Genomic DNA, 27,742 nt, shown 5'->3' with positions numbered 1-27,742 from the left:
TCAAACAACTGGTAAGAACTTTCAAAACCTCTTGGTCAACCTTGGAGGTATCTTTTTTTTTTTTTTTAACATAATTCACTCTCAACTATTGGGGAAATGTATTTAAATTTTAGATTTAGAAGTCTCTTGCTCTCCTCAGAAAGAGAAATGTTAACCTAAGACAGTAAAATTATAGCTTGTAGATTGTAAACAAAAAACATACTATCTAGTTTTCTTTTTGTTTGACTAAAATAGAAATTAAATAATTGCCAGTGCTCAGATGGCATATCAATCATTAATGGTATTTGAAGAAATAAAGTTCTGTTAGCAGCACCAATGGCTTCCAATTTAAAAATATTTTAACCTGTTGAAGCATTAAGAAGCAAATCAGTTATGCTAAGAGATATCTACACCGGATTTATACATCTGATGACAAACATGATTGAAGCCTGGATCTGTAAATCTGGAGCTGTAAAACATGGTAATTAAAAGACTTATATAAACTAAAAGACTTGCAACTTTCCTAGGATGTTTTTCATAATTAAATGTTCATTGGCACAAGAGTCTTAAATTAAAAAGTAAGATTAACCCAATGGTGGTAATGACTTTACAATTTTACTCATGGATGCTAAAAACCACATACCTCTCATGTTGAAATTGCTTTCAAATCAAATTTATTTCCCCAAACTTTAGATTCATTTTGTGAACTTCCTATTTTTACTTTTATGATGTATTTCCTCTTTTTCTCCCCTACTGCTATTTTTTTAAAGAAAGGAACTTCCAACTTGACCCTAATCAAGCGCATGCTGACTGAAATGATGGGAGCATATATTTTATCTACCAATGCTTCATGTTTGCATATATGTGTTTACCCTCAGGAAAAAACACACTCCATGGGTAGGATACTTTTTAAAAGCAGATATTTGCTGAACATGGACTTGAGGACTAAGAAATGAAATTCATTTTGCTAATTATAATGAAAAAGGTTTTCCTTAGATCATCAAAATAGCTTTCTATTTCACCAATTTTGTTCTTTCTTAAGGGCTGTATTTTTTCCTAGCCATCTTTTCCTTACACTTATAAGCACTAACATTCTTTGTTCTTTGAACATTTTGAGAACACCATGAAACACAGATTTGTAAAATCATTTGCAACCAACAGTTTGCAATGTTGAGAGGAAAAATGAAAGAGATACATGGACAAATGGCAAACAGTCATTAGTCCTCAATCTACTTCAAGATAGGATTCCAAAAGACAAATGCAGAGACAGTCACTGTAAAAATAACACATGAATGGTAGGTAGCTAAAGGTTCTAGAAGTGGCAAAGGTGGGTTAACTGATTTAAAGTTAATATAAAAGTTTATAGTCTAGCAAACCCACCCTGATTAGATGTTAGAAATTCTTTGATGAACAGCTGGAGGAGAGAGGGATGGGAGTTATGAAAGCCAGCATCACAAGCCAGATTCCTTCAAAGAGCTAATAAAAGCCCTCAGCGCCATCCATCACCCACATCTGAAGTCCTCCTCTGATTTCTAACAATGGCTCTCTTAAAATATTTAAAAAATTAAATTTTTAATTCTTCTCTAGGTATGTCAGGACACCTAAAATAATTCCATCAATCAATACCCATCAATCAACTGTATTCTTTTTACAGAACCTTGAGATTTTCTTCTCATGGGGACCCTGCATACAAAGAAACATTATCTTTTATTTAAAAAGATAATTCTATCAGTTGTATATTAACTCTCTTTTTTTAATACAAAGCACTTTCTTTTGTAGACTTGAAAAAGATATCACTGTCAGATCAGCTGTAAGACTGCTGTTAGATACCCAGCTGCTGACGCCAAGTCTAAAGACACTCCCATCAAGCTTGCCTTAGAATCGCCTCCTATGACAACTTGTCAGCAGACACCTGAGAAAGCAAAACTTGGGAATTTTAGGTTTGTTTAAAAACAAACTTGGGCCTAATATTGCACTTGACCTGTCCATGCTCCTTACCAACCTAAGGGCCAGCACCTAGTTCTAGCTTTAGTTAGAGGCTTCAGTTATAAGGCAGCATACGGAGAGAAGCAACCTACTGATCAATACCCCATGAGGTGACTGGAGATCTAGAAGTGAAAAGTAAAAACCGTGCTCATACAAGGAAAGATCCCATTATAACTGCCTTGCACCGTTCAGAGGAAAAGATAAAAACAAAAATATTGCTGCATGTGTTATGCATTAAATGCTCATTCATTTTGAATAACTACATTCATCATTCATTATGAGAAGAAAAAAAATTATTTGGGGAAAGCTTAGACTAGACTAATCACTTAGATTAATTCTGGACACGACAAATGACTTTATTCCAATCCTCTCTGCCCCCATAAACCCAAACGGCATCTACGTTGAGTCACGGGGTCCATTCCATCAAGCCCTGTGACTCAGCGTACCAATCTTAGTTAGAATGGCAAATACAAGTCTCACAAATATCTACTTACAGGTCAACTATGTTACAGGCTCTTCTTGTGGAGGTTACAGGACCCCTGACTATACGAAGACTCTGGATTTAAACTCTGGCTTTGTATTCTCCTAGCTTGATATAAGGTACATCTTTCTGTGCCTCAATTTCCTTATCAGTAAATTGCCTTTCTTTTCCTTATGAGTAAAAAATTAAGGACCTATTAGTGCTAAGGCTTCACTGGGCGGTCAAAGAAAAGGAAATTAAGCATACAGAACAAAGTATGGCACATAGTTAGCACTGGGTAACTGTCAGTTGCTATTACTATTTCACCCCTTAAAAAGAAATATTGCATTTGTCCTTTTCCAGCCCCTAAAACGAAGCCCTGCCTGGTCCTGAGCCATCTTTGCACACGTTGCTGTGTTTGAGCCACTGTTTCACTGTCTTGTGCCAAGTCACCTTGCTGAGGGCCTTTCTTTTTTTTGCTGACTTTCTACTTTATCCCAGCATCCTGGCCTTCTCGAGCAACGGGGACGTGACCTGTTATCCCCTGCCAACATGCCTAGATGTTTTATTAACGTCTTTGATAATTTCACCAGAACAATTGGTGAAAGCACTGAGACATTTCCCCTTACAGCCCTGAGGTTTCACTCAAAAAGACATCTCTATTCTACTCACAATGTTTTAGTAATTATTAAGCAAATATTTTCTGATTATACAGAGGTTTCCCAAGCTTCATGTGCTACTATTTTTAGAAGTGGAATCTAAATGTCCTCTTTCTTTTTTTAATAAGGAAAAATACTAGTAAGTGAGATACTAATAAAGGGGCAGAGGGAAAAGTCTGCCCAAAAAGGACCAGAGAGAAAGAACTCTGGGCTGGCTTGCCTTCTTCCTTCCCTTCCATCACTCCTCCTTGCTCCTTCCCTTCCTCCTTGTTCTGTTTCTCTCTTTAGCTATAATGAATCAGACGCTCTTTTCTCATGTTATGGGAAACACAATGGATTCATTCACAAACAAAATAAGTTATGCAGAACAAAACATGCAACAAAGCGCACAAGAGAGACAGGATTCCAAAGCAGAACTTACCCCACGCTTTAGGCTTCTGAAGCAGTGGATTTTGGGTTTGGAGGTCATGAACTCGTTGAAGCGATGGGAGAGGGTTTCCTTTTGCTGCTTGGGAGACTGGGGGCCGTTGGGAACAGCAGGGGGTGAGGCAAAGGCAGGGGGAGGAGGGGGAGGTTGATGTGGGGATGTTAAAAGGGACATAAGCTGTATACATGTAAGACATGAAGCAGTGACAGAGTGAAAACCAGAAACAAGAAGATAAGACACAAAACAAAAATAAGCATCAAATAATATTCAAAATCCAAAGCAAGTAAAACACAATCAAATTATTTAGGCCATGGTCCAAAACAAAACACGTAGAATATGTTAAATGAAGAATAGGATGAAAGTGGGAATTTTAGTAAATAATGCAAGAGAAGAATAGCAAGAAACATTTCACAAGCTCATGCAGACTTCCACATGCAAGCTACAGTTCTAATTAGTTACTGCAAACCAGTTTAATCTGGAAGGGTAAATAAATATTTCTAAACTACCTCCACCAACATAGCTTGATGGGAGGACAGGAAAGATTTTAAGTGCTAAGGTGAAAACAGCAAGACAGTCTTGTTAAATTGAATATTAATATATTCTAAGGTTAAAGCAGGGGTTTGCCTTGATCTTTTTTTATGTACCCAGGTTAATGTTGTCATGCACCTAAGTATCATGTTATAAAAAGAAAATGAAAAATGTTCATGGATATACATGTTAACATGAATTTAAAAAGGAGTCAATTAACCCATGGTAACAATCCCATTAGAAGTGCTGATAAATTGTAACTAAAATTCTGTGCAGTATCCCTTTTCTCAGACAAGGTAACTAGCAGTCCGGGAGTCTTAGGAGAGTAAGGAGGGATGAGAAACAGCCGAAAGAGCATTAATGTGTTAGTGTGTGGGACACGGTACAAGTGACAATGCATCGGAAAGAAGACAAATAAATGGCCATGGCGAGGATACCACCACCAAAGAGAAACTCTGCTTTGGAACAAGATTGCACGCTAACTTTTTTGTAGTCTAAAGGTTTAAAAATCTTACTGTTTAAAGTTTTACAGAATCAAAACGTCCACGCTTTATAAAACTCATTGTCCGGGGGCTCCAATCATCAGTACCTTATTTTTTTTGATGAATGGCCATAACTTTCCTTTAGATTTTCCACCAGATTTGAGCTCCGATTTGCCTTCTCCTCTGGAATTGGACAGGCTGTTACCCGACACGGTGCACTTCATTGGCTGAGTGTAATCCTCAAATTCGATGTCTCCAGGAGGCTCAAACCCTGACTTATAAGCTTCGATCACCAGCTGTGAATCCTGAAATCACATACCCCACAGGCACAAATTCATTCAAATGGGTACTTTTCATATAGTGAATTAGACAGATGATAAGGCTAAGAAACCTTTGTAGGTTGATAACAGATTTCCCCCCTCTAGCAATATTTTTATCATTAGAAATAACCTAAATGTACTTTGTAATACTCTGTAACTGAGATTTAAAGATTCTTTCAGTAACCATTTTTCTGTAATTAGGGAAGCAAAGCAAATATTAATAAAAAGCTACTTTGTTAAGAGTAGAAAAATCAATGCACTCTCCTCTATAATTTCCTTGAAAATGCCAGTACTGCAGAAACTGGGTTACACTTTATGCAATTTCGTTTACACAAAGTCTAAGCAAGAGGAGCTAAGCTCTCCAATTTACTGGATCATTGTGGTTCAAGGATATTATGGTTTCGTGTACAGAGAATGAAAGGTTTTCTCCCTCACTGGAAAGTAATCTCTGATTTTCTTCTATTCTATCCCCATCCCTAGATTGTGCCTGCTGACCATGGTGTGCAGTAAAGGTCTGTTGAATAAGCAGAATGAACACTCGCCTGGAACTGTACTGACAGTTCCCCCAAGAACTCAGATGGGAGAAAGAGGTGTGCATGGGAGAGACACACCATCAGTGTGATACATAAACAGACGCAAAGACAAAGTCCCACACAGTACCTGGGCTTAGGAATAGCAATCTAACTCAATGACCCTTTAAACAATTACTTAGGAAGGCAATTTGGAGAGATTAAAGAGTCTTAACATGAGCTCATATTTTCATTGTGGTTGCTCACTGCCGTTGATGTTCTCACTGTAATAGACCAAGTTGGCTTCTGATTCTTGGTAACTCCAAGCACAAAGGAAAGAAACGCTGCCTGGTTCTGTGCCATCTCCACTGTGGTTCTGAGCCACTGCGATCTCCAGTTTTCATGGGTTGGTTTTAGGGTGTGGGTTACCAGGTCTTTCTCAACATCACAGGAAAGTGCAGAGCCTCCACTAACAGATGAGTGATGGCCGCACTGTGGGTCCACCAAGAAGGAACCAAACTTGAGCCTTGAACACAGAAGGTGCAAGAATTCTATCATAGAACCTCCTGCATCAATTGAACTGTAGCTCTTTCCATTAATATTTAATTTGTAGCCATGCCAGAGACTGCCAGTTGTCTTGCAACAGCCAATTACACATCCTTCATGGTAACAAAAGCCCTGATTCTAACTTGGGCACACTGCCACCCAGCTAAAAGGCTTCTCCCTCCCTAGCCTTTTATACAGCAGGGTGTAACCACATGACTAAGTCGTTACTTCTGGAATGGAGACAGTATAGTGTACAATTTTAAGAATTTTCTTCAAAGGGATGGCATGGATTCTTCTCAACATTCTGCTTTCTGCAATTTGGATGTGATGCCTGGGGCTCCAGGAACCAGGTCACAGGTTGTGGAAGTGATATAATCGAAAACTCTGAATTGGAAGGAGCCTGGTCCACCAAAACTTCATGGACCGCCACGCCAGTGCCTCTGTCTCTAAAACATCTTCTACATGAGAGAAAAAGGTAACCCCCTTGTTCCTGTAATGGGAATCGACACTGTGACCACATGATAGAAATGAAAGCTGTGGCTGGTAGGTGCTGCCGAGTTGGCTGTCTCACTCCATGCGATAGAGCAGAGCTGCCCTGCAGGGTTTCCAGGCAGTGGCCTTTAGTGATGATGGCCATATCCTTCTCCCTTGGAGCCTCTGGGTAGCTCTCGCATGAGCACCATCAAGTGTTCTGGGATTCCCATTCTCCTCAAGGTTAGCCACAGTTTGTTGTGATCTATACTGTCAAGTGTCTTTGTATGGTCAATGAGACACAAACAGACATTCCTCTGGTACTCTGCTTTCAGCCAAGATCCATCTAACGTTAGTGATAATTTCTCAAGTGCCACGACCTTTTCTAAACCCAGCTTGTATTTCTGGTAGTTCTCTGTTAATATACTATTCCAGTCAGTTCTGGATAATCTTCAGCAGGATTTTGGTTGTTTGTGATATTAGTGCTATTGTTCGATAATTCCCTCATTCTGTCAGATCACCTTTTTGGGGGGAGATAGGAATAAATAAGGATCTCTTCCAGTCAGTTGACCAGGCCATCATCCTCCAGACTTCTTGGCTCAACCTGGTGAGCATGTCTAGAGCAGCATCAATTTGTTGAAATATATCAAGTAGTATGTCAGAGAAGGTAAGAACACATAATGGATAGAAGAACGGTAAGAAGACATCTATGGGATATATAATTAACTCTCTTAGTCCTTGGTTCCTAGGAGATAATCTCTAATCTCCAAAGACTAGAGTCTTTTATTTATGCTAATGAGGCTGGACTTGCAATGCTAGAAAGATCTACCACTTAATGTCAATCCAACTACAATCTTAGCTGCAAGCCCTTCAAGTCATCCTCACTTTCAGGTTTGTGTCATCTGCATATCCAGGCTGTTGATGCTTCTTCCTCTGACCTTAATACCACCTTCTTCTTCACGAAGTCCAGCTTCTTGAATGATTTTTTTCAGTACACAGATGGAACAGGTATGAAGAAAGGATACCTCCCTTCTGTGTATCATTCTAGTAAGTTATCGAACACGAGGAAAGTAGTGGGGAGCTCTAAATCTGTAATCAGCGTGTCAGAAGTAAAGAGGGTCTTGAGGTCCCTGAACTGGTGTCTGAAGAAGTGTTGTAAATGCCCACATTTATAGCTAACAGGTAAAAAGTGAGGGGATTATTGGTACCCCCAAAATGGAGCCGGTGCCTGAAGTGTGGCCAGTGTGGCAGTCTAGAGATTGTGCCCTTTCTAATTGGAGATCAGGCTTAGCTCCAGGTTGTAACAGTCACAAAAATAATGGCATGTTGTAGCAAGTATCAGAAGACATTTAGAATTGGTATCAGAAAGCACTCACAGCTCCTTTAATATACAAGTGTAGCTTTGGGGTAAGAACCAGGCTAATATTAAAAAAAAAAAAGGAAGTCTATTGAAATGGGACACTTCACTGTGAGAATCAGCAGATCCCTTTAGGAGTGAATGTGGAGAATGAAGACTGAACCTTGGGACCCTCAAAGTTAAACGGTTTTGGGAGATGCAACAAGGAGACTGAGACGGGGGGGGGGGGGGACAATCTCCTCCTGTGCCAGTCAGGTCTAATACGACAGGACACAATACGGGGGGGGGGGGAGAAAAAGGAGTCAAAACAGTGTGTCTTCCAGGGAGCTCTGGTGGCCTAGTGGCAAGAAGCTGCACTGGAATCCAGAGGTACATGGTTTGGATCCACCAGATGCTCTGCTGGAGAAGGAAGAGCAATCTCCTTCTGTACCAATTAGATCCAATTTTCACACACACACACACACACACACTAATAATAATAAAGAAAAAAAAATCAGTGTGTCTTCCTAAAAAATAAACACAAAACCAGTGCGACTTCCTGGATGCCAAGTAAAGGAGAAAGTAAAACACAAACAAAAACCCCAACTCCACTACCACTGAGTCCACTGGTCTCACAGTGATGGTGAAGGACGGAGAGCTGCCCCTTGTCATTTCCAAGGCTATAAAACTTTATGCAAGCAGACGGCCTTAACTTTTTCCCTTGGAGTAGCTGGTGGGTTCAAGCTGCTGACCTTTTTTTTTTTTTTTATGGCCACCAAATGCCTGAGCTATTGAACCACCAGAGCATCTAAGAGAAGGTAAGAGAGTGGTTACGTGGGATGCCACTGCTTCAACAGTTTAATTAAGATGACTTCTAAGTGAGTCTTATATTTAGTAACAGTGAAGTTATTTGTGAAATAGAATAATGAGTGATGTAATGGAAAACAAGGCTATAATGGGAGAAAGGCTATAAATCTAGGAGTTTACAACTTCCCAGATAAAGCTGCTAGTGGGAAACAATCATTTAGACACAGGCATAGGAAATGGGAAAGTTCAAAGTAAAAGACATACCCAAGATGCCAATAGAAGATGTTAAAATCAGACAAGTTTCAGGTTTTTGTCAACGCAGAAGTCAGTGAAGTTAAAAGGCAAAATTCACAAAGAGATGATCTGACTTTTGAAGGCCTAACTTCTCCTTACTTATTATTGCTATATGTCATTGAGTTGCCTGTGACGTATAGTGACCTTATGTACAAAAGCCCTGAATCCTGCTCTATCCTGAGCCAACGATATTGTCTCCACCACATCTACCCCCATTACTCCTTTCACTGAGTCAAATCCATCTCATCCAAGGTCTTTCTCTCTTGTGCTGTCCCTCCACCCTCCCAAGCATGACATCCTTCTCCAAGGACCGGTCTCTCTTTGCAACATGTCCAAAGTATGTCAGACAAAGTTTCAGAATTCTTGCCTCCAAGGAGCAGCCTTGTTTAACCCTCTCCAGAATGAACCTGTTCATTCTCTCAGCAGTCCATGGTATGTATATTCAATACTCTTCTCCAGCACCACAGCGCAAAGGCATCAATTCTCCTTCTATCATCCCTAGTCACTGTCCAGCTTTCTGATAATTGCTCCTCTTACTTATTAATCCTTTAAAAATATTTCCATATTGATTTATTTGTGCCTATCCAGCTTTACTGATTCTTCATTTTGGGGTGTGTGACATTTACAAAGCATATTCAATCATCCACCCAGAGAGAGATCAAGGAAGGTCTCCCTGAGACAACATCGTGATCTCTTACAAACCACCCCAGTAAGACTTCAACTGACAGCAGAGATCAAAGTTGCACTGAGATGAATTGTTAATGGAGATAAGAAAATGGAGTGAGAAGACTCATTGCATGGGAAAACCTGGCTTAATGAGTACATGTCCAGAGACAAAGAATTCATCTCTCTATGCCAAGCGACACTTTTAACAACACAAAGTTGTCAATTTCAAGCCTAAAACTGAGAGAAAGCCCATCAAATAGGCATCATCAGCTCCATAAAGGGTGATCTTTATGCAAGGAAGGAGACTGCAACAAGTCCTTCCCCAGATTTCCATTTTACAGATTTCTGATTTCACAGGATACTTATGACATAGCTTTTATGGTAAATATCTGGTTTTGCAGATGAATAAATGCATGTAAAAGCTGATGTTGTTATTAATATTGATGTTGTTGTTAATAATAATGATGTTGTCAATATTTTCAGTAAGGGAAAAGGTTTCCAGGAAAGGAATCCAGATTGGTAAAGCAGAGGTAATTGATCAGGCAGTGGCTGATTGCCTAAAGCACGTGGTGATCAAGCAGGAGTGATGGTGCTTCCCAGGGGACATTCCCAGAGACACTTTTGATTATCACACCTTGAGGACGTTGTAGGAATCTAGTGCACAGAGGCTAGGGATACTGCTAACCACCCTATGTGCACTGAACAGTAGGTCCTCCAAATAAATCCGACCCTAACGTCAATGCCGTTGGGCGCCATTGAGTCAAACCCGACTCATAACTGACCATTTAGCAAGTTTTCAGAGATGGTAGATTGTACAGGTAAATCTGCTCATCCTTTGGTGGGTTCAAACTGCACGCCTCGGGACTGCAGTGCCGCTACTTACCACGAAGCCTTTAAAATTCCCCCTAATGTCCGTTGTTGTTGTTTGTTGTTATATGCTGCTGAGTCGCTTGTGACTCATAGTGACCCTGTGTCCAACAGCTCTGAACCCTCTTCTATCCTGAGCCAACCTTATCATCTCTGACACACCTACCCCCAACACTCCAGTCACTGAGTCAACCCAGCTCTCGGAGGGTCTTCCCCTCTGGCACTGTCCCTCCACCCTCCCACACAATAAACCAGAAATCAACCAGTCCTCAAGTGGGCGAGGGATGGGAGGTGGTATCAGTCAACTAAAAAAAGAGAAACATTTCAATTTCAATATGCAGTGTCTCAGAAAACTTACAACTAAACTGTGTTTTCCTAAAGGAAATTTAAAACAGAAGGCTGAATAAAAGAGTGGCATTGCTACTGATAACACGTACCTGTAGGGGCCACTAAAAGCTTCTGCAAATCCTTAAAAATTTACCTACACATTTGAAATAACAGAAAGACAGTTGCACATTAAAGCCCAAATATGATACTTACATTTTTCTGATCAATTGATTCCGCTGCCTTGACTATTTCATCCAAGCATTTGCCTATAATTGGTATCACCTGCCGATCAACTTCTGCATATGTCTTCATGAATTCTCCAATTCTCACTGTCCTCCTTTCCTCCATCTCTTGTATCTTCTGTAATGTTAGATTGTGTACAGAATTTAATTTAGTTCATTCTCATTTAAAGAAGTTAGTGTTGGTTTTTACAACATCGTTAAATCTTAGTTCTCCAGGAGGGTAATGAGCTAAGCCAAAGGGTTAAATTAGAGTAACAGTATATTTCTCTCTCTCAGCCAGCTGTCGACACACAATGTGTTGCACTGGCAACCGGAAGGCTGTTCGCCTCTGGTGGTTCAAATCCACCAGCTTTTTTGAGGGAGAAGGATGGAACGTTTCCTCCTGTTAAGATTTACAGCCTCAGAAACCCAAAGAACGGTTGCTATGAGTAGTACTCAACTTGACAACAGTGAGTTTGAGGGGACATTTTAACAACTACTAAACAAAGTCATGGGTTGTTTCTGACTCTGCGGTGTACAACAACAACCACAAACCAAATTAAATCCACTACTGTCGAGTTGATTCCAACTCCTAGCAACCAAGTAGGACAGAGTGGAGCTGCCCCATAGGGTCCCCAAGGCGGCTGTGATCTTTATGGAATCAGCCTGTCATGTCTTTCTCCTGAGCAGAGGCTAAGGGGTTCAAATGCAGACCTTTCCATTGACAGTCCAGTGCTTACCACTGCACCATCAGACTGACTTCTAGGAATTGTCACGCTTCCCCAAATTGTCAGGCAAAAGACCCCCAAGAAAAAAATAAAGAGAGAGACACTGGTCTGACAGTTGTTCAAATCCTACAACGTTAACTCCCGCAAGCCAAGATGGCATTTTTGTAATAAGCATGGTGCTGGCAAAGAATGGCTGCAGGTGCAAATCAAAGGATTATCTTCACAGAGCTGAAAATTTGCAAAGGCCATTGATTAGTAAGGAGATTAATATTATGTACAATTCTTTTTATGGGTTAGTGTTTGATCTAAGTACTTCACAAAATTATTTCAGTTAGTGGAAATTTAGAATTATATAAATAGAGGACAAAGCCAGCAAACATGGTTCACGAGCAACATAATGTTACTGTTGTTGTGCACTGTCGAGTTGGAATCGATCCATAGCTGACCCTCTGGCGGTTTTCAGAGGCAGTTAATCGCCCAGGAGGAGATTTCCCATCCTTCTCCTGCAGAGCAGCTGGTGGCCTTGAACCGTATGCTTTTGGGATTGCAGCACAGCTTCTTGCAAGAAAGTTACGAAACGAGTGATCTGTATCACTTACCTGAAAGATGATGGGTATGTGTGTATGGTAATATTCATGTTGCTCATGGTTGAACCTCTGGAGGACTGCAGAGTAATCCGCTTTGCTGTCTTCTGCCATTTGGTGACGTATTTGAGCTTGCTGTCGTGCCTTAAGACAAAAATAAAAATAAAAATGCTCCCATGTTTACATATAATAAATAAAGACGTGGGCAAATGAATTACAAACTCAAGAAAGCGGGAGCTCTGGACAAACTACTGGGAATGTGTTGTATTTATCACATTCTGGCTTAGTGGTAAGGAACTATGCTGCCAATGCAAAGGTACTTGGTTCAAAACCACCAGCTGCTCTATGGAAGAAAGTGAGATGCATTGCCTCTGAAAACCTACTGGAGGGTCAGCCATGTGTCGATTCCAACTTAACGATACACAACAAGATTGATGGCATAGTTTGTAGTATGTTGTGCTGCTAACTTAAGAGTTCAGTGGTTCTGGCGAGCTCTGGTAGCCTAGTGGCAAGAAGCTGCACTGCAGACCCAGAGGTGTGAGGTTCGAATCCACCAGATGCTCTCCTGGAGAAGGAGAAGGAGAACAATCTCCTATACCAGTCAGATACTATTTGATGGTACACACACACAAAATAATAAAATTTTTAAAAAAGAAAAAAGAGTTCAGTGGTTCAAATCCACTTCAAGGGATAAAAATGAGCAGTTTCGGCCCAGATCTTTGGAACAAGAGTTCCTCTGGGTCACTGCTAATAAATTTCTCCTCTTTTACTTTTTTTAAAAAAGGCAGTACCTTCCCATTAAGTTTATAGTCTAGGAAAGCAGATGGTGGGTCAATATACCTTGGAGCCAACTAGACAGCACTGGGTTTTAGTTAAGTTTTTAAAGTTTTAGATGCAAGTTTACTTTAGGTAAGGAATATGCATTCTACTTTGTTCCAAACCCCACCATTCTCTATTGCCCTGACTTGGCATGAACTTTACAGTTTGCCACAAGTGTCATCATTCTCTACTGTATTTCATTTGACTCAATTTACATATTTATGTTATCCAAATTACCCTTCTGAGGAATATATATATATATATATTTTTATTGGGAAAAGGGAGCCAGTAAATTTCTCATGCAATTCCCAACGAGGTTCATGAACTAAAAAAAAGCCAAGATCCACTAATTTAAAATGGAATTTACTAAAACTTTACAAGTTTATTTTTAAAATTGGTTTCTTTTTTCTAAGGAATATTTTTATTAAACAAAATTAAAAGCAAGAGGTCATGCTGATAAGTTTCTGAATTATTTTTAAGCCCAAATAAGAATGTGTGTAAACTCTAAAGTCATCTACAAACAGAAGGGATTCACTATATTGGTAATACCTTTCTGGATCCATGGAACATCGTGAGGTGCCCTGACAAATATTATCTTCTAAGTCTCTAACACAATTGTGGGCCACACAACCACTGCCAGATGAAAACATGGCTTGGCCCTCGGTGACTTGGCAAACGTACTACTACATCGATCCAACAGCACAACAGGAAAAATGCTTTGTTCCAACATAACCAAGACAATTTTTTCTTCTCTTGCTTGCTTTAGTGCCCTTTTTAAAGAACCAATTCTACTGAAAATTAGGGCTAGATGAGTTTTTAAAAATGATTTTTAAAAAGGACATAAAAATATTCTGGTATGGAAATAAGGAAGAAATGTGAAGTAGCATGCCCCATTTTCTGCCTGATAATTTGCAACATTTAATATCTAACATCTCAACATGCTTTATTGGTTTCCTGTCGGTGACATGAATGCTTTAACCCCATTCTCACTTCCTTGCCACATTTCAGTGATATACATATTGGTTAAAACACAAGGGAATGGGGCACATTTGCTTCCTTCATTTTCTTCCCTATTCATTCAAGGTTACTTCCCAAATGAAAGGAACAATTTCACTGTGTTCAAGGTAATTTCTTTATTGTTTGAAGTGCTGGGCTTTTTTTAGTTTCTTTAGGCCTCTGGGTTTCTTGGTATAATTTGTCATCTACCTTCAGTTTATTTTAGCTGCCACATTCTTCCTCTTTGCTAGTGGACTGTTAACTCCCTTCCTGACCATATGCTTTGGCTTCCGCTTCTTACTGCATCTACTAGCAAATCTACAAATTTAGTGCCCAAAATGTTAAGCCCCAAACTCCTGCTAGCCTCAAAAATCTGTCCCTTTCCAATATATAGTAGCTTTCCTTTGCTTAAATAATAGCTTCCCCACCTACTTGAAGTCCATCTGTTACCCTAATTCATCCAACATAAAATCCTTTAACTCCTTCAATTACCTGTTTCTTCAACTTATCACTTTGTTATAAGAATGAAAACCAACTCAAAAGAAGGAAACTCTAGCGACTGTAGACCTCTAATTTAAAAAATATTAATTATTTGTGAATAAATGTCTACAGAAAAAAATCTGATGCAAAAACTATGAAGAAGGGAGTTTCTTCATCTTCTTTGTTAGGAAAAGAAACAAGTAATGAGATAAGGAAATTCTCCATAATTTATTTTGGGGGAAATGACTTTATGATTTTTTAAAATGGCTTAAGTTCTGAGGCAGATTGGAACATCATCTGCATGTGTATGTGTGTGACATGAGCAGATAAAAGCTTTCTGACATTAAATCCATTCACCCCAGCTGGCCGTGGAATTGTTACCGATGAGAGCTGAAGGAGCAGCGGGAAGCAAAGGGTTGTAATGCTCTTCCTCTCCTCTCCCCAGGAGCATCGAATACTATTTGAGCTTGCGTCTAGAACTGCTTATGTAAGATATCAACTCTTAACAGTTCCACGATTCAGTAACCCAGCAAAATAATTAGCAGAGAACTGTGGAAGAAGTTGAACAGGGGTTTAATAATGCATAAAATCCAGGTAGAAAAATAACCTGAGCAGAAGAAAATAAAATAAGTCAGACAAACATGTTGGTGGACCGAGTCAACAGTTGTGTTAAAGCACTCCCTCTCAGGGAGTTTTTCTTGAATACTCAAGTTTGGGGGTAAGATTGCAAATACCTATCTATCCCTAGACTGTTAGTCTGCCTGTCTCACTTACTCAGCAAGAGGAATCCAAAAAATACTAGCAGCAGTGAAATATCGTCCTACATCAGGCCCTACAATTCCCAGCAGGAGGAAAGGACTGTCTCCTCCAAAGCCCAGAATCCAGCTGCTTTGAATTAATATCCATGTTTGAATCCCAGACCTGGAAATGCATCTGTGTTCTGATCAAGTTTTACTATAGAAAAACTTATTTTTGTTTAGTCAACTGTCAGAGTCTTATTACAACAGTCTTAAAAGTAGTGTTGAGGGAGCTCTGGTGGTCTAGCACCAAGAAGCTGCACTGCAATCCCAGAGGTACGTGGTTCGAATCCACCAGATGCTCTGCTGGAGAAGGAGGGACAATCTCCTCCTATACCAGTCAGATCTAATTTGATGGCACACACACACACACACAAATAATAAAATAAAATTTAAAAAAAACCCCTAAACTAGTGTTGAGTCAGTTACATATCATTACAAATATCTTTACAAGTAGTTTCAGGAGCTTATCAGGTGAATGGGATCTTCTAAAGATTAAATCCCTGTGTGCATAAAAAACATTTCCCAAAAGAGTGAAAAGAAAACTGGGAAAAACAACATTTGGCAATACCATCTCAGATAAAGGTCTCATAACAGAAGTTTACAGAATCCTACAGGGCCTCCACAAGAAAAAGATTGATAACCCAGTCATAAAATGGGCAAAACACATGAAAAGACCTTTCATAGAGGAAGATATCTGGAGGGCCAATAGACACATGAAGAAAATCACTGGCAATAAGAGAAATGCAAATCAAAACCACAGTGAGATACCATCTCACTCCAGTTGTAGTGGTAAAGTTTAACAGGCCAGCAAGTAAAAAATGTTGGACAGAATGTGGAAAGAAAGGAACTCTTATACATTTTTAGCGGGATTGTAAAATGGTACAACCACTCTGGAAGGTAATTTGGCATTTCCTCTAAACATTGAACATAGAAATTCCATATGACCCAGCTATATTACTGCTTGGAATATATCCTGAAAAAATTAGAAATGAAACACAGAGATTTGTACACCAATGTTCATAGCATTATTCACCATTGCAAGAACATGAAAACAGTCCAAATGTCCAACCACAATCGAATGGATTGAGAAACTGTGGTACATTCACCCAACAGAATACTACACAGTATGCAGGAGCAAGGATTTTGAAAAATTACTACATAACTTGGGAGAGACTGGAGTGTATTAGGCTAAGTGAACTAACTCTTCCCCATAAGGACAAATATTGTATAAGACCATTATTGTAGAAATGGAAAAGTAACTAGTAAAATGTGTATGAGGATTCAAGGATGGGAGGGGAGGAACACAGGGGTGAGGATGGGCAGGGGGACTAATCATAGGGTCTCACAATTTGATGGGTAGAAGGAAGGGTGGAAAAAGGAAATGGGAAAGATCCGGTGTGAAAAACAATTGTGTATGAACTTTGTAATCAAGCCAATATAAAATATTTATTTTTTTAAACAAGAACTTACCAGGAATAAACAACAACTAATCAGAGATTTCAGAGTGTGTATCTCCACAAAGTCTACAGTTATATGAAAACAAGAGGCATCATCAGCTCTCATCTCTTTTTAATATGCCTAAAACCACCAGCTAGTATTCTCAAAGTTGTGTAGTGTTTCTAATCTAAACCAAATCATAAGCTATTGCTTTTCACCAGATTTGCCACAAGTATAAAAGGCATCTCAATTTATAACAACATTGCTGTGGGGCAGAAAGATGTAGAAGATTTTTTAAAAAGAAATTTAAAATCATATTAGAACAAAAATTCCCCAAACAAGTCACAGCTGCTAGTGAATAAGAACTTGACTTCTCTCACTGTCAATTAGAGAGACTGACTGAATTTAAATTTTAGAATTTCCTTGACACTTGGGAATCCCCCCAAAATAAAATCCAAGCGTGACATCATCATTAATGACCCAGTCCATCTCAAGGACCTTGAGGAAGTAAAAACTACTGGGCCTCCTAAAAGTTCAGTTACCATTTCTAAAGAAACTATTTTAGAAACTTAAGGGTAGCCTAATACTTCTAAATCCTAGGAGATTTAAAGACAAAATTACTGTAATCCACTTAGTTAGCTAAATTTAGATAATTAGCATGGTCAGAAAGCAATTTCCAGTTTAATTCAAGATTACTTTTTCCTGAGTATTTAAAACTTTGAGAACATGACGTTCCGGTTGAGTCTCTGCTGCCATTAGCATAGAGCTCAGTGTGTGCGCTGAGGAACTTGTTCACCCTCACACGGGAACGTAGTGGGCTTCTCAGATGCTTGCTCATCTCCAAGGCTGTTTGTGGCTTTGTTCTTGTAACAAAATGAACTGTTTTGGACCAGCTCAACTTAAGTACTTACTGAATAAATAGATAATGACGTTTACTTTATTTTTAACATGATCTACGACCTCTCAGAATTTTATCCACTGCTGTTCCTTAAATGATAAACTTTTTATTACCTCAATTTTGAGAGTTTTCTGCAAAGACATTTTTGTCCTTTGCTAATAGAACATGTTGTTGTTGTTGCTGTTGTGTATCACAGAGTCAGAACTGATCCATAGTGGACCTCCAGTGGGTTTTCGGAGGCAGCTAAGCACACGGGAGGAGACTGCCATCCAATAACAAATCATAAATGCTCCTCCTTTACAACTAAAAATGTAGAGAATGCAATGAGGAATATTCTATAACTGTGACTATAGTCCACATAACAGGACGTGTTCTTTGAAGCTTATTTTATTTCATCATTAATGTAAGAAGACACCAGTTGTATTTTAGGCTGCAGGAAAAAGGGGGCTGAATCTAGATGCATTTCTTATCCTCTAAGAACTTGCTAATTTGCACCCCAGACAGGATGCCTGTAATTATTATGGATTATCTACAAGCTGAGGCAGCTCTATTCTGCAGGCAGATGGACCTGACTGTCGTGGTGAGAATCCAGTCAGGAGGCCCAGCAAGAACCCAGCGATGCACTGGATTCTGACAACATTGGATAAAATGAAGCTAATCTCACAACCCAGGTCATCTATCTGGCTGTCCCTGTCCATTTTCACCCACTTCTTTCTCACCATACAAATCAGTATGCTATAAACACAGATGGTTTCCAGATTATGAACAAGTCCCATTTCTAAGTTGTTATATCAAATTTGTTCATTATGGGGGGTGGAAAAGTAGGTACAGTTTGTATATAACATCAGTTTGTCAAATGTTTGTCTTATAGGATGGAGTATATCCTTCTTTATATGCATAAAAATTGGTATAGAAACTTCCAGATACATTCTAACATCTTTAACATCAAAAAGGAATAATGTTTCAATGCACATCACAGAATAGTACCCATCTGTTGTTGGTTACCATTGAATGTACCTTGAATATTTAAAAAAATATTTTATATTAGTTTGCAAGTACCTGGAAGGCTGTTGGGATTGTATCCTAACAATGCGCTGTATGTGAGTGAGTTTGTCCCTAATCAGGGGAATGCTGGTCAGTCAGACTTCAGTCACTTCTGATCACAGTGACATTGCAAGGTGTAGAGTAACTGCTCTGCGTCACTAAGGCTGTCACCTTGTAAAAGCGAGTCTCCAGGCCTTTCTTCTAAGTCACCTTGAAGTGAGCTCCCACTGCTGACTGCTAACCATCTGCGTCACCCAGGGATGCCCCACAGGGTAAAAGCCTCACTCACTGCCACTGGTTGGTTCTGATTCAAGGGACCCTCCACTGGGTTTCTGTGTCTGTAAATCATAATGAGGGAGAGCCCCATCTTTCTCCCAAGGAGCTGCTGGTGGATTCAAATCACCATGTTTGGGTTAGCGGCACCAATCACTATGGACCACTGCAGACTACATCACTAAAGCCCCTCTTCAGAAAGTAAAAGCCCCTGTAAATGTACTCCCAGATGATCACTGTTCATAGTGACAAAACTGGAGTTCTTTGCAATGTACGTTACTCTGGGCCATTGTCGTATGTATAATGCCTAATCATATATTCCTTTCAAACAGTTCTTTCCTTCATCTGTTCCAAAGCAGCGTTCATGATTTATCCCCTCTTTTCTTAGTTTCCCCTCCAACTCCCATGCCAGTCCTGCTCTGTAACAGTGGTGTTATTGGGGGGGGGGGTGGAGAGGGAGGTAATTGTGCAACTATGAATGAATATTTTTTTTAAAAAAAAGCAAACTGGGGAGAGGAAAGGGACAGAGGGGAGGTAAAATGTGCAACAAAGAATGAATAAATGAAAAATCTAACTTTTCTGTCAACTTTCGTTAAAATCACAATTAAAATGATGGACAAGGTCCAATGGTGATTGATTTTGTGAAACAAGACAAGGATGATTGTATGAAACACAGTGTGAATGAAGAACAGTGTGAAATGCAATGTATACTGAACTTTGTAAGCAAACCAATTTTAAAAACCCATACAAGAGAATACTACTGAACGAAATATTCCATATTTTAATTTTGCTGGTGGGTACATAACTGTATACTTTTCTAAACTGAATTGTACACCTAAAAAAATAAGTTTTACTATATAAAATTTTTTTAAAAGAAACATAAAATATTCTATTATATAAAAATACGGATATGCATTGCTCTTCTGTATGTGTTAGTTCTGGACTAATTTTTTCTATTTTTCAGGTTATTGATTAAAGATGACGAAACAGAAGCAATTATTTGTTATTTGAAAAAACAAAAACCAACTAGAGTTCTTAATAACCTTGAGGCAGAAGCTGAATAAACCCTGAGGGAGGCAGAGCAGCCTGGGTGAAGTCCCTGGAAAGACACACAGGTGCTACAGGTTTCTGAAACAGAGCTGCATTCCCCAGATCTGACTCTCATCCTCAGAGAACAGCTGGCATATGTGGTGGTCCCTGGAATGCTGGAGCTCCTCCCACGCTGGTGGTCTGACCACTTGGACATGGCCAGACAAATGACAAGAAATGAGGTACTGTCACAGCATCCAAGTGAGGCAGAAGCCACTTACAAACCAATTTTCTATGTGTATCTATGAAAGAATTAAAAAAAAACAAACCCCAAACCCAAACAAGCAACAAAAACAAAACACATCACCAAACCTAAAACAACAATGAGGCACCATCTCAGCCCCATAGCAAAAGTTAACAGGACAGCAAGCTACAAATGTTGGAGAGGATGTGGAGATATTAGGACTCTCATGAACTGCTGGTGGGACTGTAAAATAGTACAACCATTTTGGAAGGCAGTCTGATGTTTCCTCAAAAAGCTGAACACAGAAATCCCATATGATCCAGCTATTGCACTGTTAGGAATATACCCCAAGAAAATTAGAACTGAGACGAATAGAAATACTTACTCCTATGTTCACAGCAGTGTTATTTGCAATCGCAAGAATATGGAAACAGCTTAAATGCCCATCAACAAATGAATGGATTGAGAAATTGTGGTATAGTCACACAACAGAATAATATATGAAGCACTGAGGAATAATGATTTTGTAAAATATTATAGAATATGGGAGAGTATAAAGAGGATTATGCTGAGTCAACTCAGTCTCATAAGGACAAATACTGCATAAGACTGTTATTGTAAAAATAGAAGGATAACTAGTACGATGTGTATAAATGTCCATAATGGGAAAGTAGGAGGGAATAGAAGAAGGGGAGGGGTAAAAATCAACAGGACAACAGAGTTTACTGGGCGGATTGGGGGCAGGGGTGAAGGAATAGGAAAGATTCAAAGGGACCCTGAAAAGACAATGCAATAATTAGCATGTGCAATTTACTAAATCTTGAGAACCAGGTGGAGGGTCAGCCTGGTCAGTTGGTTCCATAGCGTATACCAACCAACCAATGGTAATTAAAATTCAATGCAAAATACAATGCACGTATTATGTGTAAAATACAATGTATATGAATGATTGTATGAAACAACAAAAATGAAAGATTATATAAAACATAATATATTAATTACTGTATGAAAACCAATAAAATATTAAATTAAAAAATTAAATGATAAATTAAAGAATCATTGAAAAAGTTAAAAAAAAAACCCAACAATAAATAAAACAAAAAACACCAATGAAGTGTCCCTGTTAACTACAGACCTCTAGAATTTGTCAGTGATTATCATTAAAGAGTGATTATGTTAGCCTTTGACCCAAAAATTGTACTTCCATGAATTTATCCTAGAGGCAAACTTTTAAATATATACCAAAAAAAATCCATCACAATATTGCTTATAGCAGCTAGTAATCTGAAACAAATTAAATGACAAGTAACGCAACCAGTTAAATATTATGTCATATCATTACTGATCAATGCCTGTGAGAGAAAAAAAAAAAGTAAGATTATTTAGTGACATGGGAAACAAAGGAGTCCTGGTGGCCTAGTGGCAAGAAGCTGTGCTGCAATCCCGAAGGCAATGTGGTTCGCGGCCACCAGCTGTTCCGTGGGAGAACCTGCCAGAGGGTCAGCTATGGGTCAGTTCCAATTTTATGGTACACCACAATAACAACACAACAAAGTAGATGGCCAAAGTTTATACAAATGGACTTAAACCATTAACTTTTGGCCATGTTGTTGGTATTGTTATATACAATTGAGTCACAACTGACTCAGAGCGGAACCTCCAGCAGGTTTTCAGAAGCAATTACATTGCATGGGAGGAGATTGCTCGTTATTTATCCTCAGCAGCTGGTGCATTTAAACCAAGTACCTCCTGATTGGCGGTAAAACTCCTCACCACCAGGTGAATTAATTGTTTGTACCACTTTGGGATTGATATGGGAAAGTGAGAGCTACACATAACTTTTTTAAAATTGAAAAGGTTCTAAGCCAATGATGCCATGACTGTAAAATAAAAAAAAATTAATAACTTCTTTTGATTAAGGATATTTTATTTTACCATAAATATTAGTTTTAAAAATACAAAAGTAAAAAAAAAAATCTCATGCTGCATTCCAGAAACTGAAAGATTAAAGACGCATGGCTTACATTTGAGATGTAGGGGGAGGAAAAAAGTCCTGAAAAATTAATGCAGTAGGAGGAATATTAACAAAAGTAAAAGATGAGAAAGCTCTTTGTCTGGAGCAATGTTGTGGTATGATACATGGCATTGTCTAAATTTCCCAGCAAACTGTTGCATTTAGAATATATTTTCAAGTTCAATGCGTTAAAAAATTCCTTACATATAAAAATAAAAATCCTATTCAGACAGAGAGCTGCAAGTTTTTGTTGGAGACTTCCAGGCCAGGGGCTTGCCAAAACAATGAATCTGTCTTTGATAAATTAGAAGGGCAGACTAAAACACAAAACAGAGAAAAACTTCAAAATAAGTTAACCAAAGAAATATGTTTGAAATATTCCAGCAATTTCCTGATTTTTTTTAACACTCTTACAACTTTCTAGTCCCAGTATACGAGGTTCATTTGTGCATGGTATTTGAAAGAGAACAAGAAAATAAAGAAAGATGTCAAATGAGACCAGCATCCCAATCCAGCATGGGCCATTCACTTGCTAAGCAGTTTTAAGAAAAGGCCTTCTGTTTCTCTATACTCTGGTTTTCTTACTTGAAAATTCAGATTTGAGTTATCTATTTACTCAGCATGAGTGGCAATTCCTGCTACAAGAGAAGTCAAAGCTAATATAATGAATCCTAATGTTGGCACACCTCCAAGGTAGATTGGTGGCAATAAAATAGGTATATGTTTGTATGTTTGAATTATCTTGGTAAAGTATAAATCCTGGACTCCAAGACCTGGCTCTGTCCTCCTCTCTGGGTTCTTATGCACAGTTGTTGACAAGAGACTTGAATTTTCAGTTACAGCCATTTTTAAATTGATTAACTCTTTCCTTTCTAATGATAACAACCTCATTACAGAATGCTGACATTCATGAGATTTTATTTGGACATAAAAGTAACAGCCTAGTATTCTAGGTAGGAGTTAGTGCCTCAATGATGATCTCTTCCAATGTTGTGGCACAAAACCACTTTATTAATGTTCTCTAGAATAGTGCGAAATACTCCACGGAAAGAACTGAAATACCATACTTCCATTTCCAAAGAAATTGCAAGTGTTTGGTGATAGATGTTCAATTAGGAATGTTTGATGCTAAAAAACTCACACATGTTAATTAAATAGCCTATGGTGATAAAAGAAGAAGTTCAGGCTGCTTTGAAAGAAATGGCAAAAAATAAGGCTCCAGGAATAGATGGTATACCAATTGACATATTTCAGCTGACAGATGCTGCCCTGGACATGCTCACCAAGTTACGCCAAGAAATCTGGAGAACAACCACTTGGCCAACTGACTGGAAGCAATCTATATTTGTTTCTATCCCAAAGAAAGGTGACCCAACAGAGTATGGAAACTACAGAACAATCTCACCGATTTCACATGTAAGCAAGATTTTACTGAAAATTATCCAAAAACAACTGGAACAGCACACCAGCAGAGAATTACCAGAAGTCCAGGCTGGGTTTAGAAAGGGTCGTGGTACTAGGGATATTGTAGCTGATGTTAGGTGGATCTTAGCTGAAAGCAGAGAATACCAGAGGAATGTCTATCTGTGTTTCATTGACTATGCAAAGGCATTTGACTGTGTGGATCATAACTGGGCTGACTCTGAGAAGAATGGGAATCCCAGAACACTTGATCGTGCTAATGCAAAACCTATACTTGGACCAGGAGGCCGTCGTCAGAACAGAGCAAGGGAACACTGCATGGTTCAAAATTGGGAAGGGCGTACGCCAGGGATGTATCCTATCTCCGTACCTTTTCAACCTATATGCAGAACAGATTATCCGGGAGGCTGGGCTCTATGAGGAGAAATGTGGGGTCAAGATTGGTGGACGACTTATCAACAATCTGCATTATGCAGATGGCACAACCCTGCTTGCTGAAACTGAAGAGGACCTAAAGCGCCTGCTGCAGAGGGTCAAGGACTGCAGCCTACAATATGGATTGAGGCTCAATGTCACGAAGACAAAGATTCTCACCACTGGACCAATTGGCAGCATCAGGATGGATGGTGAAGAGATTGAGATTGTACACAGCTTTAGTTTGCTTGGCTCCATAGTCAACAGTCTTGGCACCAGCAGCCAGGAAATTAAAAGGTGCATTGCCATGGGAAAGTCTGATGTTATGGACCTCTCCAAAGTACTGAAGAGCAATGGTGTCTCTCTGGAGACTAAGGTGTGTTTGATACAGGCCATGGTCTTCACAATCACTTGCTATGCATCAGAGAGTTGGACAATGACCAAGAAGGATAGAAGGAGAATTGATGCATTTGAGCACTGATGCTGGAGAAGAGTATAGAGAATACCATGGACTGCTAGGAAAACAAACAGGTTTGTCCTGGAAAGGGTTAAAATGGGTGGCTCCTTGGAGGCAAGGATTCTGAGGCTCCATCTAACATACTTTGGACATGTTGTGAGGAGAAACCGGTCCTTGGAGAAGGACATCATGCTTGGGAGGGTGGAGGGACAGCGCAGGAGGGGAAGGCCCTCTATGAGGTGGATTGATTCAGTGACTGGGATAATCGGGATGGGAGTGGCAGAGACAGTGCGATTGGCACAGGACAGAGTTTAAGGCTGTTGTACATAGGATCGCTATGAGTCGCAAGCGACTCGATGGCACATAACTACAACAACAACAAGTACTGATTATCGTTGACTAACAAAACAACAAACTAATCTGTCCTGGAGAAAATGCAACCAGCATGCTCCTTGGAGGCAAGGATGGGGAAAGGTCATCTCACATTCATTTTGTTTGTTTGGCAGTGACTATTTATTGGTTATGCACTTTTACTTTCCTCTTCATGTTTTCAGTGACTGTTTCCCATTGCTATCATCAACCATGTCTCTCAGGTGAGGTAAATGGTACAAAGCCTTCTGAACTGACCTAGTAATAGCAATCATAGTTTCACTCAACTGCAATTTAGAAAATTCACCTTCCACGCTTCAATGATTCAGATCCTCCCAGAAGAGCCGTGGGTGAGCATTAACATTACTGGCAAGTATATTAGTTTTCTCCTGGACACAAGAGCCTACTACTTGGTCCTAAAAGCCTTCTGAGGTCCCAACTCTTCTCACTATTTCTTAGTTGTTGGAGTTGACGGAAAACCTCATAAGCAGTTCCTTACTTCACCTCTGCCTTGCATGTGGACTTCTGAGCTGTAAAACAACCCAGTGGTAGATGGAATTTGGTCCAGGACTTAAGAACAATAAATGACACAGTTAAGCCTTTACATCTGTGGTTCCTAACCTTTATACTATAATAGACAAAGTGCTAGTCAATAAGCCTTTTATTTTAAGAACTACCTTCCCTCTGTAACTTGATTTGTGCACTGTTAGAACCTCTACTTGGAATATTATTGCTTTTATTTTTTGACTCATGTGCTTTTAACTTGTTAGCTAAATTTGTGTCTTCTAGGCTGCAACAGTTCCATGATGCATCTTCAAGGATATGAACAGTATAACAAAGCACAACTGATAACAGTGCATCTAAATTCCAAAATCAATCTCCACAATAGTCTACCTGTTTCCTATTGCCAAAGGTGCCCTTTGGAGTAGTGAGAGGAGATCTTCACCCTGAAACCTACAGAGTCCATTTTCAGCAGGAAGTAGCTAAGAGAATATGCCGACCCCTTTTCCTTCTGAATCAGGGTGAAATCTCTCTCAGGGAGGAGTGATAGGGAATGGCAAAGGACACACTGACAAAGGAGATTAATCAGAACTGGTTTTGACAAGCGCTGTGGCAATGGGACAATTAAAACAGACTTTCGAGGAATATTCAACCTGAATCCTTCTGATCTTACGGAGATTTCTGAAAGTATTTCTTTGAGTTTATTCTGTTTATTTTGTTTGTTTGTGTATAAAGGATGCTCATCTAGATGATAACATAATTATGATGAAAACAAAAGGGGGGAAATATGGGAAGCCAATAGTAAATATTTGTAAGAAACTGAATGATATTTTTAAAAAAATTAAGAAATGTGGAAAAAAAAAGAAAAAGAAAATTCATTCTCCGAAACCTGCTTAGCTCCTTCTTTGGGAGTATTGTCAGGAGGGCTCAGTCTTTGGACAAGGCTGAAAGGTGGAAGGTCAGAGAAAGAGAGGAAGATCCTTACCAAAACGGACTGACACAGTGACTGTAACAACAGGCTCACTATGTACTAACAGCTTCATCTGATAACCCCTAACAACAACCACCACCACCTATCTCTCACTGTGGTGGAGTCAGAACTGGCTCATAGCTGAACCTCTGCAGATTTTCACACACTTTAAACTGCATGGGAGGAAATTATCTCCATCTTCTACAGAGCAGCTGTGGGAGATTCAAACTACCTGCCTGACACTCACCCAAGTGGCCACCAGAACTCCAAAATATGAGATTAAAGATTCTTCCTCTATTTTAACTTTAGTGTTATTTCTTCTGCTCTCTTTAATCAGGGAATTCCTAGCAAAATTTCCTGAGAGAATGACAAAGAAGCTTGTTTAGCACTTGTCTCCATAATCTTCACCTACACAGATCTCCAGTCCTGTCAGCCTGAAACACCAACATGTTTCTTACATGGCCCTGGATAAAGTTCTCCCCACTTCAGGTGCTTGATCTTTTTAATTTCAACCAAACCATCATATCCAAGTCTCAATTTATCTTTGAAGCTTTTTCCAAGAAGCATTAATCTACTTGGACCATCTTTCCCCCACAGTCGCTGGTGGGTTTGAACTGCCAGAGAGGCATGGCCTTTGGGTTAGCAGCACACCTCCCTACTGGCTACTCCACTAGTTGTGCTGTTGTTGTTATGCACCAACGAGTTGCTTGCAACTCACAGCAACCTTATGTACAACAGCTCTGAAACGTGTTCTGTCTTTTTTTTAAAAAAATTATTTTTTTGTGTCTGTGTACCATCAAATCAGTTCTGACTGTTACAGAAGGAGATTGCATCTCTTTCTCCAGCAGAGCATCTGGTGGATTCAAAGCACTTGCCTTTGGGATTGCAGTGCAGCTTTTTGCCACTAGGCTACTAGAACTCCCTTCTATCTTGAGCCAACTTCATTGTTTCTGACACACCTATCTGCATTTCCCCAGTCACTGGGTCAATCATTCTCATCCAGGGTCTTCCTCTCTTGCATTGTACCTCCACTCTTCCAAGCATGATATCCTTCTCCAAGGACTGGTGCCACCTTGCAACATGCACAAAGTATTTCAGATGAAACCTCAAAATCCTTTCCTCCAAGGAGCAGCTGGTTTCACCCTCTCCAGGATGAACTTGTTCACTTAGCAGTCCATGGCATATTCAATACTCTTCTCCAGCACCAAAGGCATCAATTCTCCTTCTATCAATCTTAGTCACTATCTAGCTCTCAGATGCATAGCAAGTAATTGTGAAGATCATGGCCTGGATGAGGCACACTTTGGTCTCCAGACTAATACCATCTGCCCTGATAGCAGATTTCCCCCAATGTTACTAGAAGTACTAAAGCAAAAAC

The 27,742-nt window shown here is 39.5% G+C and overlaps 1 protein-coding gene across 1 annotated transcript in view; it reads right to left on the bottom strand.

Moving 5' to 3' along the window:
• The window catches only part of FNBP1 (formin binding protein 1), a 90,938-nt gene that overhangs the window by 15,154 nt on the left and 48,042 nt on the right, over positions 1–27,742 (bottom strand). Inside the window, exons 6-9 of the mRNA XM_006892460.1 lie at positions 12,213–12,341; positions 10,878–11,024; positions 4,629–4,826; positions 3,506–3,688 (exon numbers count right to left, since the gene is read on the bottom strand). Coding sequence (XP_006892522.1) covers positions 3,506–3,688; positions 4,629–4,826; positions 10,878–11,024; positions 12,213–12,341 — 657 coding nt within the window. The remainder of the gene's footprint in view (positions 1–3,505; positions 3,689–4,628; positions 4,827–10,877; positions 11,025–12,212; positions 12,342–27,742) is intronic.

This window comes from Elephantulus edwardii, unplaced genomic scaffold (assembly GCF_000299155.1).
Source record: "Elephantulus edwardii isolate Elephantulus edwardi_28Jun2011 unplaced genomic scaffold, EleEdw1.0 scaffold00116, whole genome shotgun sequence".
NCBI classification, from domain to species: domain Eukaryota; kingdom Metazoa; phylum Chordata; class Mammalia; order Macroscelidea; family Macroscelididae; genus Elephantulus; species Elephantulus edwardii.
Note: the sequence above shows the minus strand (reverse complement) of the source record. Positions and strands in the feature narration are given on the sequence as shown.